The sequence below is a fragment of the Triturus cristatus genome, chromosome 6, assembly GCF_964204655.1.
Source record: "Triturus cristatus chromosome 6, aTriCri1.1, whole genome shotgun sequence".
Taxonomy (NCBI): domain Eukaryota; kingdom Metazoa; phylum Chordata; class Amphibia; order Caudata; family Salamandridae; genus Triturus; species Triturus cristatus.
This window is the reverse complement of record NC_140589.1, coordinates 1089604385-1089617251: the sequence shown is the minus strand read 5'-3', so window position 1 is coordinate 1089617251 and position 12867 is coordinate 1089604385. Positions and strand designations below refer to the sequence as shown.

At 47.0% G+C, this 12867-nt stretch overlaps 1 protein-coding gene across 3 annotated transcripts in view; it reads right to left on the bottom strand.

The window, feature by feature from the left end:
* LYST (lysosomal trafficking regulator) overlaps positions 1-12867 on the bottom strand; it is a 3752809-nt gene that overhangs the window by 2893309 nt on the left and 846633 nt on the right. For all 3 annotated transcript variants that reach the window (XM_085611970.1, XM_085611971.1, XM_085611972.1), the window contains one exon: positions 5324-5465. In XM_085611970.1, coding sequence (XP_085468096.1) covers positions 5324-5465 — 142 coding nt within the window. The remainder of the gene's footprint in view (positions 1-5323; positions 5466-12867) is intronic.

Here is a 12867-nt window from a genome sequence, read left to right as displayed (position 1 = left end):
CATTAATTGGATACGGTTATTATATACATTGCCCAGGGCCCAGATTAGGGTAAATGGACTATTATCTGATCCCCTCCCCTATATCGCGAGGCACAAGGCAGGGATGCCCTCTTTCCCCGCTACTGTTCGCGATAGCAATGGAGACCCTGGCCGCCCGTATCCGGCAATATCACACTGATCGTGGCATAGGGTTTAGCTCCAGGAGCCTACTAATATCGCTGTATGCAGATGACATGACTCTTCATCTAATTAACCCGGAGGTGAACCTAGACCTAGTTTTGAGGGCGTTTATCCGCTTCGGTGGCCTGTCAGGTATTTTTATAAATTGGGCAAAATCGGCGATATTTCCACTGACAGATGGCACGCCACAGGTGAATTCCGAATACCCCCTAAAGTGGGAAGCTGAAGAGGTCAAATACTTGGGCATTTGGATCAGTCGTGACACACAGGAGGTTTGGAATCTGAATTAAGGGTGGGCGGTTGAGTGGTTGGAGGAATAGGTCAAGATCTGGTCTAAGCTGCAATAGCTGGGAGGATAGCATTGACTAAAATGGTCAGTCTGCCCAAATTTCTGTATCTATTTGCAAACATTCCGATCCCACTCACACTGCATTTCCTTATCATCCTTAAGTCGCACCTTATTTTCCTGGCATGGGCGGGTGGACAGGCTAGGACATCATGTGACATGCTGACACTCCCGCTGCGTCAAGGTCGGTCTACACGCTCCGGACATGCACCTTTACGCGCTATGCGCCCAGCCCCAGTTTTTGCACTTTTGGGTACACCCCACACCATTCCAGCCCCATGTAGGAGTAGAGCTCGACACGGTGCCCTCATGGAGACAGACACTGCCGGCACGCTGCGTTGGGCCTGGGATGAGTTGCGCAAAAGGGTGGGAATCACAGTGCTGTATGCTCCCTCGATCCCGTTGGCACAGAATCCAATGCTGCCCTGTCTCGAGGACGGGATTAGTAAATCACTAGAGCAGAAAATGCAACTTCACACCTTCACAGATTTATTTCCCCAAAACTAATTTAAGCCACCTCCGACAGCGGAAGAAGGTCAGGTGGTGCCATACTCCGAATTATTTCTATACCATAAGATACGAGCGACGTGTCGAGCCATGTTAAGGGACTTCCCAGCGGCCCCCCCAACTCTTCACGCACTGGAGAACCTGCTAAAATCCCCTTCTCCCCGCAGGCTAGTCACGCGATTATACACACACATGCAAACCGCAGCCCCAGTGGTGAAACTCAAATCCTTTCAATATTGGAACGAAGACCTTCCCACCCCACTGACCGAAGCACAGTGGGACTTCTGTTGTGGACAACTAAAAGAGCTTTCTCCCAACTATAGACTTAGACTGATACACTAAGTATTTGCACAGATTTTATAGAACACCCATCAGCCTACATCGTATGGGTTTAAGAGAGGATTATAGCTGCTGGCGCTGCAAATACTCCCCTGCTTCGTTCCTACACGTGGCATGGGATTGTCCAGTGATAGAGTATTGGTCCAAAATCTTTACCTCAATAAGGCAAATTGTTGGAGTGCCGGAGGTTCCATCACCCACTCTAGGTTTATTAGGCTATGTCAAGGATACCCCGCCCAAACTGCGCAAGTCACATGCCCTGCTCTGATGCATGCTAAGCGACAAATTGCGGTGTATTGGGGGAGGAGGAGGGCACCATCGATTAAGGGGTGGATTGCTGATGTCACCTATGGCAACACACAGCTGAGTACGTTGTAGGAACTTGTGCTCCCCACTTCTCGACCACGGGACATTTGGGAACCATTTCTAACATGGGTTAGCGGACAGAACGACCTGGCTGCAGCGGAACACACTGATGGTGCACAGACTGCAGAGTAGATATGGAGAGTTTGTGGGTAGCACTGACTGTTGCGGACTCATAATCCTACCATCCTGTGGGTCGGGCTGAAAATTGTATACGTTTGATTTGACCTGCACAAACCCTGCGTTGCAATATATTATTCTATGTACTCGGGACTTGAATGTTCATAAACTACTGTCAAAGAGTATTGATTTCTATGCTTTGTACTTCTCTGTATTAGTGATGTACGCACGACGAGACCAACCAATGCTTTCTGTTCCAATATATGATATGTGACTAAGCCACACTCCGTATTGCTGTAACAACAAACTGGCCTGTTCTGTTGTTGAAATGTTTTTGTGCTTTAACAAAATGCTAATAAAAAAAACTGCTTACTCTGCCTGGAGGAGTAAAGAGAGGGCGACTGGGGCCTTCTCCCCCACCTGAAGGAAGAGTTGGAGTTTCCAGGTTAGAATCATCTTGATCCTCCTGGTCAGCATTTGTGCCCATCTCATAGAAGTGTTCACTTCCTGGTTTGTCCTCATCTGCAGTCCCATGTAACTTGCCAGCCTCATCAGACCCTGGGGTCTTTGAGGTCATCTAAGAGCAACGCCTCTATGAGACGTTGTGTGCTTGCATTTCTCCCTGTCCTCAGCTTCCTAGATGCACACATATTTCTCAATTCTTGAAATGAGATATGGTCATTCTTAGTTGGCAGGGAGCCACTGGCTTCTGCCCTAGAAGACATACTAGTGTTATATGGTGTAGGCACCTACCTAACCTAGTGGGAAGTACACTCTTTTAATTGGAGAAAGGGTGTGCTGGACTCTTGACTACCCAACTCCAAGTTCAGTAGAACTTACTTATTCTAGTCTTGATTTATATGTACCTAATACCTTAAGTGGTTTTCAGTAAATCACTCAATGAGATTTATCTAGTAAAACAATAGCAAGCTTGAATCCCAACCGCTGCACACCAATGTGAGAAGTTGGCCTGGTATATGCTGTCCACTAATTATAGTGGGCACCTCGCACCAGTCCAAACGACCCTTATTGGTGATTAGGTTAAAAGACAATCTTTATTGAAAGCTATCCTAGTGGTAGATATGGAGAGCAGCCTTCAGGCTAAGTCTTGAAGGAATTTAAAGCAGCTTGTGTTCCCAGATCAGAACCTCCTGAATGACCAAATGAAAGGAGAACCACACAAGAGATATAAAATATATGTATTTATTACTAAACACTCTCCCTTCTAACCTCTTTATGATATTAGAGCACAAAGCAAACAATATTAACTCACTAGAAGGACAGTAAATTGCACAATACACAGTGGGCTCCGGAGGAGACCAAACGATATACTAAGAAAGTGGTATAACAACCACGACTTAACTAGACACAGTGCCTAGAGCACGTAGAATCGCTGGGACCCCAAGGAACCACCAAAAGTAGGGACACAGGGGACCCACAGAGGACGTGTGCAGCGTGAGAACACAGCCGCGAGCTCTGTACAACTCTATGGGAAAGTCGCGGTTGGAATTTTAGAGTTTAAGGACACTTTGGAGAGGACTTTAAGCGAAGACTTTCAAACATAGAAGGTTCTAAGGCCAGCACCCTTGAGGGTATCGCAATACCCATGTTACCTATCCCAGAGGAGCCGGGTTCATAGGGGTCAAGTGAAATTTTCGGTGGAAACACTGCTCGGGGTCAGGACTACAAGTAGCCCAAAGCACAGCCTCAGGGATCGCCGAAAAGCATAAGCTGCTGCAAAAGTACACGGTGCACAGGGGTTTGGGTTACACGGTCCCCACGAGGTATACAGGTCTCAGAATTGCTGAGAGAGCAGATCTTCCTCAGAGACCTCGAGAACCCAACTCATGTGTTGCAGAAATCTTCGGAGTCCTCAGGAGCTCAGGAGATGCAAACCGGTCAGATGTGTTTAGGTGCCTGCTGCTGCAGGAGAGTAACTCCTTTACTCCAAGGGAGATTCTTCAGTCATCCAGCGTCGTGCAGATCGTCTAAGTACTTGGTTTCTGTCCCAGACTTTGATCCAGGTAAAATATAAAGTCCTGTAGTCAGGGTTCCTACTTTATACCCAAGGAAGGGGAGGGACAAACTCTGGGGGCCCACCTATGGGAGGAGCAGGACAGAGGGATGGCTACACCATGTCCTTTGTCCAGTTTCGCGCCTGAGCAGGAGCCAATGGCTCCAGCAACCGGTTTGAACTGGACTATGCACAGGGACACCAAATGTGACACCCAGTGCAGACTTCCAACACTCTCAGAATGCACCCACCCACCCAGCCCCATTACACTAAATCCTGTCTGGGATGTGGTCACACTTCCCTGTGACCTATTGTCAAGCCTTCCCCAGCTCGAGCTTGGCTCAGCAGCAGGAGGGCAGACTCGTGTCTGTGGATGGCAACATCCATTTTGTGATGCCAGGGTCGAGAAAGCTGGTACTGGGTGTACCGGTGGTTGACATGAGTCCCTCTAGAAGGGTGGAATCATACCTCCCACACCTGTTACTGGTGTGGAGGTGTGAGTCCAAGATGTTTGACACCAAACACAACATGTTTCTAAGCAGCCGTTTTAAAGTTAGCATTTACAGCGAGGTTATAATGCACTTAAATATATATGGTTGGCTGCATCAAAAACAACCCCGGAATATAGGTTCCGAAGTCTGCAGAGGGGCTCTGCTGATGCAGGTGCACCCTCTCACATAAAACCCAGCACCCTGCCTTCAGGATTGATAAAGCCTGCCATAGGGGTGACTGATGTGTGCAGTGATTTAGAATAGATATTAGTGAACCGATATCTAAGTAAGGGGTGCATGCACCACCTTACACAGGCTGCAGTAGCAGACCTGTGGTGTCAGTTTGAATGGTCTCTCAGGGGTGGCATAATACATGCGGCAGCCCCCGAGAGGCCTCTGGGCTTCCTATTTCCTGGGTACATAGTATACCATATAGTAGGGACTTATAAGGGTACCCCAGAATACAATCTGAAGTGTACCTAAAGTACATGCAATCAATTTAGAGGAGAAAGCAGCTTGACTGGGGTCCTGGATAGCAGGATCCCAGTCAGTCTAAGTCGAAAACAGTGATACATCAGCAAAAAATGGGGGTAAGCATAAGAAGCAGATCCTACTCTCCTACAATGACATAGTTTTTTTCTCTGTTAACTTCCCTTTCTCATTTGCCTGTTTCCCCTCAACATTTTTTGGGTGACATGTCTCAAATGTAAGTGTTCAAATACGTTTTACCGGACAGTTCACTAAAAATCCTCAGTCTTGGCATGCTATAAAAATGTATTACATTAATAAACCTCACTCATTTCGTTAATGTATTTACTGCAGGCACATTCTACTGGAAACATAAAATCACTTTGAAATATATACTTAAATCACAGTTCTTAATAACAGCATGTTCGTAAAACTTTTTTGACTAATGTCAGAATTAAAAGCAATCCTCTCAAAACAAGAAAAACAAAAACATACCGTAGGATTAAAGATCTAGTGTTTAAATCAGCCCAGACTTGAAGCATTAGTGCCTTAGAACCCAATGAAATCAGATGTAAACTGCCATCCTTTCCAAGTCTACCTCCACAGTTTGGAGTTTCAATAGCATTTTTGTCTCCCCCTGAAAAGTAAAGGTTTACAAATTAAAGACAATTACAAATGTACATATGCCTATTTCAAGTGCTTCTGAAGTATGATGAAATGCAATATAGAGACTAAATATCGAGTCAAAACGTTAACATTTTTTCCATACCTTTACATTTAGTACTGGTTCTTCAGAGTCACATGGCCTATATAACAACTCCAATATTGGACAATGTAGCCTCTTGGTTTATGAATAACCTACCATTTTATTTCCAAGTTTATTGAGAGCTCGAACTTTGGTATAATGTTCTAACCTCATTACATTCTTAGCAGGAACAAAATTATAATACCATGAAACATTCAGAGAAAGTTAAAAATTGAACATCTTAACCATTTCAATATTCATGCTAAAGAAATTGAGTTTTATAGGCACGTAGCTTTTTTTGCCCAATGTTAAACATTTTAAATGTGGTTGTGGCGCAGAATAGACACGCGAGAATTAAGAAACTAGCTAGCTAACATTGAGGGCAGTTTCTAAATATCACAAGTATCACAGTCACAGAATTCTCTTACCCAGTTCTCACACAATAGCTTTAGTGATTCAATTTCTAAGGGGCATATTATCAAGAAACGGCGTTAACATTATCGCCGCTTTGGCGGAAGAAAACTGCAGCCAAAGCGGCGATAATGGGCTTGATAATATGCTCGTGAGAATTCCCATAGAAGCCCATGTTCTGGTGTCAACATAGGCTTCTACTGGCATTCTCTGCTGCATATTATCAAGCCCATTAGCTCTGCTTTAGCTGCAGTTTTCTGCCGCTAGAGCGGCGTTCATTTTAACGCCGTGCTTGATAATATGCCCCTTATAAGGCCATATGATCTCCTTTGCCTCGCCTGCAAAATGTCAACAAGTCAGCACAGTATCCTGGGCACACGTGATAAGTGGTTAAAGTCTAACTGCAGAGTACAACCCCCTACTCCACTTTACACAGCTAACTGCAAATATCAAGTCATTCTTCACTGCAGCAAAGTCACGGATATCTGAAATGCATCAGAACTAAACCACTATTCCACGTCTACACTTGGATACAGAAGATGGGTAGATTGAAATAAAGGTACCTTCCCATTCCTCGACTTCTTAATCTCTGTTAGCAGTGTCTCTAGAGGAACAAGTAATAATGGATGAGGTGAGTTAGGGGAGCAAAAATAAAGAACCAGATTGACAAGGCACTTAGCAAGCTAGATTCTCTTGAGGGCAAAAAAGTGTACCCTAAATGTGAAAGGCACAACTGATGTTCAAAGATGGCCAGCATAGGTACTAATAATATACGCAACAGCTAAATGACATTAAGCTCGACAATAAAAACATTGTGTAAAGAAGTGATGCTGCCACAATAATCCTCTTTCTGAAGCATCTCGTACCAGGTGAGAAGTTGGGTGGGGCATTTGGCTCAGAGTTGGGACAGACCCCGCAGCAGGGTCAAAATGTATGGGAGACTTTGGGGCTAGAACCGCCAGTGGTATTCCGACTGACCGCTTCCTCAGATCATTGGGGCACAGAGAAACGCCAGAGGGAGCAAGAACTGTACAGAAAATATGCAACATGACATCCTTAAAGGCCTCAACTTGCTGCAGCATCACCAATGGGCCCAGAAAATCTGGCAGGATCAGGACGAGTTGGGGGCCGGGTCCGTTGCATAAAGACTGGGATAGTCAGGAGCCTTGACCTCCATGTGACTTCTCTTGACGAGAGTGGCACAAGGGAGGAGAATCATGTTTCAACTTCTAATGTTTTTTTCTTGGACTCAGACCTACCTGATGACTGAGTGGGAAGAGGACATCTCTCAAGAACAAACTCGAGAAAGAGAATGCATTCAGGTACTCGATGTCAACACTGGCATGTGTGTCACCCAGTGATGTTTGGCAAAGTAGACCTTGGCCTCAAAATCATGGAACTCTAGGGTTCATTCTGGCGCCGTCCCCACATGACATAGTTGTGCGACAAACCCAGGTACCATAGACAAATCTTGTGAGGATCTGCCACAGCAGTCTGTGACAGTCCCTGCAAGGTTTATATCCTGTGGCAAAAATTCTGTCAAAAGACTGTTATATGGTTTCTACAAATCATGCAGGGTTGTGTATTTAGAATAACAAAACTTCGTAATATAGAGACTATGTACTCCTATATAATCAGTAAATGTTGGTTTGTTAGGCTAGCTCACAGTACGACATCTAAACTCCTAACCTTTCAGAGTTATAGATATTACTGGTAACCTCAAGCATTACTCTGATTCCCAGGGAATTTGTGGAAACAAATCTAACCCTTTCCTTTGTCACTTTAGCATGCCCAAATTGTCACAAATAAAAGATACAATAATGCATTTTCAAACATTTATTGAAAAGCTCTAATCTTTGTAACTAAAACATGAACTGCGATTATCAGAAAGCGGAGGAACATCATTGTATAAGCATTAGAATGGTGAAAAAAGAAAACAATTCAACCATGTCAATTGTTCATAATGTTACAAAGGTTACTCCTATATATTACTAATTTCTATATGCTAAATAGAGCATGTCAGGAGTACCCATCTGCCAGGCCTATTGAAATGACCCAACTCCATACTTTTGTCAGGAAGTCGGTCTCATTGCATTAACAAATGCACCCCCATCTAATTGTGCAATCCTGCACAGTTCTATTTCGCAGCTATCTTCCTTCTCAGCATGAAGGTCGGGGACAGTGGAACTGCATCTAAGTTACAGCAGCTTTCCATGATGACTCTGGTGAGAAGTGAACCTCTCACTGACTTCAGCATGGCCGCTGTTCAAATAATGAAATGGCAAGCGCATCACAGTGTGCCAGAGGTACAGAACAACATCTTTAATTAGTCTGTACATAAATAGTCTTCTCCTACTAGCAATAATAAAAATAAAACAAGGCATCATGTTCTGAGTTGTGCAACCACGGACTAAATGTACAGACTTACAGGGCGACAATGACTATCAGAAATAAATGCGTACATGGTATATTCTCACATTAAAGAAAACATGTGTAACCACCATCAGAAAACAATGCAAAGTTAAAACCAAAAAGCTAAAATGGAAACTAAATGTAAGCTACACAACACCCACCCCTCGGTCTGAAAGACAAATTATATAAAAATAAGCAATAGCAATGAATACATGTAAAAAGCCTTGTTTTTCACATAAACACTGTAACATAGGCAGATGCTAAACGCAATAGAAAAATGCCAATTAAAAAACTACACAAACGGGGACGTGGCTTGGCAAGCAGACATGGCGGACAGGGGATAAGAGCGCTCTTTCCAGCCCACTTAATAATCCTGCAATATCCTACCTTTCCGATGCTCTCCCGTAAATTATCCTGCAATATCCTATCTTTCCGATGCTCTCCCGTAACTCCGCTATGCCTCGCTGCTGAATTGCTCCGACAGTCCCTGCCTGGGCGAAAGCTGGTGTCGTGGGTGCCCCCAGAGACGGCGATAACTGGGTGAAGGCCCGGAGGGGCCTATGTGGTGCGCGGCCTGGAGCGGGGCCGGAGGCGTTGCCTGGATCTTGAGCCGGCATGAGGTGGAGCGGCCCTGGCGGTGTGGTCCCGGGGCTGCGGGACGGAGCAGACGTTGGCACCCATGGGCGTCCGCAGGGGGGGGGGGGGGGCAAGGAGGGGCGCTTGCCCCCCCCCTGGAGGGCTCCTCCTTGCCCCCCCCTGCGGCCACCCATGCTTTTACGGACGCCTTTTGTCCGTAATTACGGGCCCTGCAGGGAGCAGAGCTGTTCCCTGCCAGAGGCCTCAACTCCCTGATCGGGCGCCTCGCACTCCTCCACAGCCCCTCCCGCCCATTGTCATTCTGTCTGTGGCTGATTATCACAAACAGAATGACAATGGCCAGTTTGAGCTGCGCGCCGCACGAGTGGTTAGGTCTGGACATAAAGACCTCCTTTTAACACTCTGTAGCTTGAGAGCAAGGGGTCTTCTGAATGAAGTTCTGGGGGAGTCGATGTATTATTCTCCCAAGTCAAAAATTGAGGTTGCGGCATAGCCCGGATATCAGATCCCACCAAAACGTACACAGACTCGTGTCAATAACATATCTATCTGCCAGTATGCACCCCATCATGTCTGGCAGGACATGCCGACCCTGTGTTTCACTGCCTCATATCCCCCTGAACCCCACTCCCCACTGCCTCATATCCCCCTGTACCCCACTCCCCGTGCTCAGGGCCGGCTCTAGGGTGGTGCGACCGGTGCCACCGCACCGGGTGCTGACTTCGTGTAGGGGGCGCTAATATGATGATTTTAAAAGCACCTGCTTCTTTCCTGGACTCCTAGAAATTTTCAGCCACCAATAAAAATGTCTAAATGACTGCAGTGATTAATGCACTTCTTAGAGAGGGAGAGATCGAAGTTTTGTGTAATGGAAGTTTCTACTCATCCTAAGGTAGCGCAGAGGGTTACTATGCTTGCAGCAAAGAACGTGCAGCTCACAAAGTGCGTATAATGTAATGTAAATAGGTCAGTGGGTCACACTTTTGTCAGAGAGACCATATTGTTGATAACTCTTTGAGTTAAAATCCTAATGTGGAACACTGAGCAAGTAACTTATCAAAGATGCATGCAAACTGGGCTAGAGCGTTATGATTTCCCCCCAGCTTTTCATTATCCTAATGTGGCAAAATGGGTTAATTTGGGCAGAAATCTATTCTTATTAATAAAGAGAACCCCCCATCCATGGTGCTAGGTTGTAAATTCTAGGTTTCTGATTCTCCTGACCAAGCACTCTTAAACTATCCTGCCTACCTGTACGGATGACCTGTGACTCCTACACCTTCTTGTCCTCTCTCTTATGTAACATTTTTCTATGCACTGATTTACACACTTATGATTGATTGTCTCTATGTAATCTCTGTAATGTAAAGTGTTCTGACACCTTACACAGATAGGAGCGGCGCTATAAAATGAATTAAATGCACCTGAGACTGAATGGTTACGGAGGCTTGAGGGGCGCTGTGAAAGGATGGTTATGAAGAACCTGTAGTGGAGGTGGTCATTGGGGGTGCCAAAAAGCATTGTTGCACTGGGCGCCACGAGCGCTTAAGCCGGCCCTGCCCCGCGCTCACTGCCTTATATCCCTCTGTACCCCACACCTGGCGCTAACTGCCACAACATATCCTTCTGTACCCCGCACCTTGCGCTAACTGCCACAACATATCCCTCTGTACCCCGCACCTTGTGCGCACTGCCACAACATATCCCTCTGTACCCCGCACCTTGTGCACACTGCCACAACATATCCCTTTGTACCCCGCACATCACGCTCACTGCCACATATGCCTCTGTATCCCACTCCTCACACTCACTGCCTGATCGCTCATTTTACCCTGCCATTCATCTTCTACATGTTCTCTCCCCTTCCACTCGTTCTACCTCTGTTCACCCCCTTACTTCTTTTAGTGCCTTACATCTTTCTCAATATCTCTACTTCTTTTCCTCTTCAGTAACATCTGTGACACATCTCTGCACTTCCTTTATATCAACGCACCCCTCTACCTCACCTGTCTACCTCAGTCTTTATTATTCCCTCTTCCTCAGCTGTCTCTACCTGTCTATGACACACCTCTCCCTCTCTCTACCTGGCCCCCTCACGTTCTACGACTGCGTTATTCTCCCCTCTCCAGCTTTGATTTACCTGTCTCTGCTCCTGAATCTTTTTCTTCTACACCTCACTCCTTTGTCTACCCTTCACCCCTCGCTACCCTTCTGTTTGCCTTACTACGGTCTTTACCCGACCCACCTTTCAGTGCCTCTTCCCATTTCGCCTCACTCCCTCACAGCGCTCTCCTAGCATGCATCTGTTTCTCCCCTCACCACCATGCCTGCCTCTACCCCTCCTTAACTTTCTAACCAGCCTAACTTTCTACCTTCCTGTTATTCCTGGTAGTGAACCTTTCATTTCACCCCTCCGGTTGTATTACCTACGCATTCAAATTGAGTAGGTCATTGCTGTGCTCCCAACCAGACATCGAGACCCAGTCCCCTAGCCTCTCAACATGCCCAGATATAACAACAAGCATTGGCATAGCCAATTGGTCTCGCCTTTGGGACCTGCTGCAGAACTAAATACTTATACTGCCGGCATCATACTTACCCAGCGCCAAGACGTCTCGGCAAAAGTGAGCTATATAAGTTCTTCAGTCAGTGAGTCAGTCATAAGGTCCCAAAGGCGAGACCTATTGGCTATGCCAATGCTTGTTTTTCTCAGGTTGGCCTGAACATTATCCGATCCTGATTGTCTGCCATTTTAGCCCCGACCCTATTGATTAACATTAGCCACGCCCCTTCATTTGCCAGGTTCGTCCCCCCCTGGAAAAATTTCTGCGGACGCCCATGTTGGCGCCTGCAGGCAACTCTGAGCGGCGATCTCTATCCCGAGCGGTACAGCCGAGGGCAGATCTTGGGGGCACACAGCTGAGGCTCGGCGCCCAATTCAGGCCACGGCAGTGGAGGCAGAGGAGACTGGTCCGATGCCATCGGCGTGCCGGTGGATGCGGTTTGGCAGACGCGGTAAGGGCGGGAGCCCGCTGGGTCTGTGCATCACCCCCCCTTGGTATCCTGCGTTCTCTGGGTCCGGTGGCGGACTGCGATGCCACCGCATCTAGACGCCAGGTGTGAGCGAGAGACGGCGAGGGGTCCTTTGCGGCTCCTGATCCATCTCTCCCCCCCCCTTGCGTATTCATCTGGGGGTGCCGGCGGTCATTTCGGGCCGCGGGGAGGTGAGTGGCGACAGCGAGGGTGGAACTTGCACCTGCAGCCCTGCATACTTGGAGTAGGGTGACCAACCGTCCGTAAATTTCACGGACAGTCCGTAATTTCGGCCGTCTGTTGTCCGTAATTTTAACCGGGCACCGCTCGCACAAACCTAGGCACAGCTTCCACCCACCTCCCTTCTTGACGCCGATGCTGCTGAGGTCGGGTGTAACAGACTCGGATGCAGCACCAAAGCTCAGCTACCCAGCAGCATTGGAGAGGCACAGCGGGATGGCAACCCTCACACCTTCAGCCCTTGATGAGCTGTTAAGAGGTGTTTGAAGGTGACTGAGAGGGAGGGGCTGCAGCTTCAGGTGCATCTATTCAGATGCAAACAGCCCTGAATGTGTCATGGCTCTGCAATTTAGAAGGGCCTCACACATTCCCTTTCTGCCCAAGGCCCAAAAAATCGCCCCGCCCACCCCCTGTGGTGGATCCTGTCCCAGTCCATGGCTCCTGCAGGGAGAGTAAAGTTCATGATGGGCCTCTTCTCAAAAAGGCTCACCTCAAAATTAATATGAAAAGGTGGGCGAGTAAGTGAAGGGATGGGTGGATGGCTGGATGAATGAATTAGTGAAAGGGTGAATGGATGAATGAAAAATTGAATAGATGGATA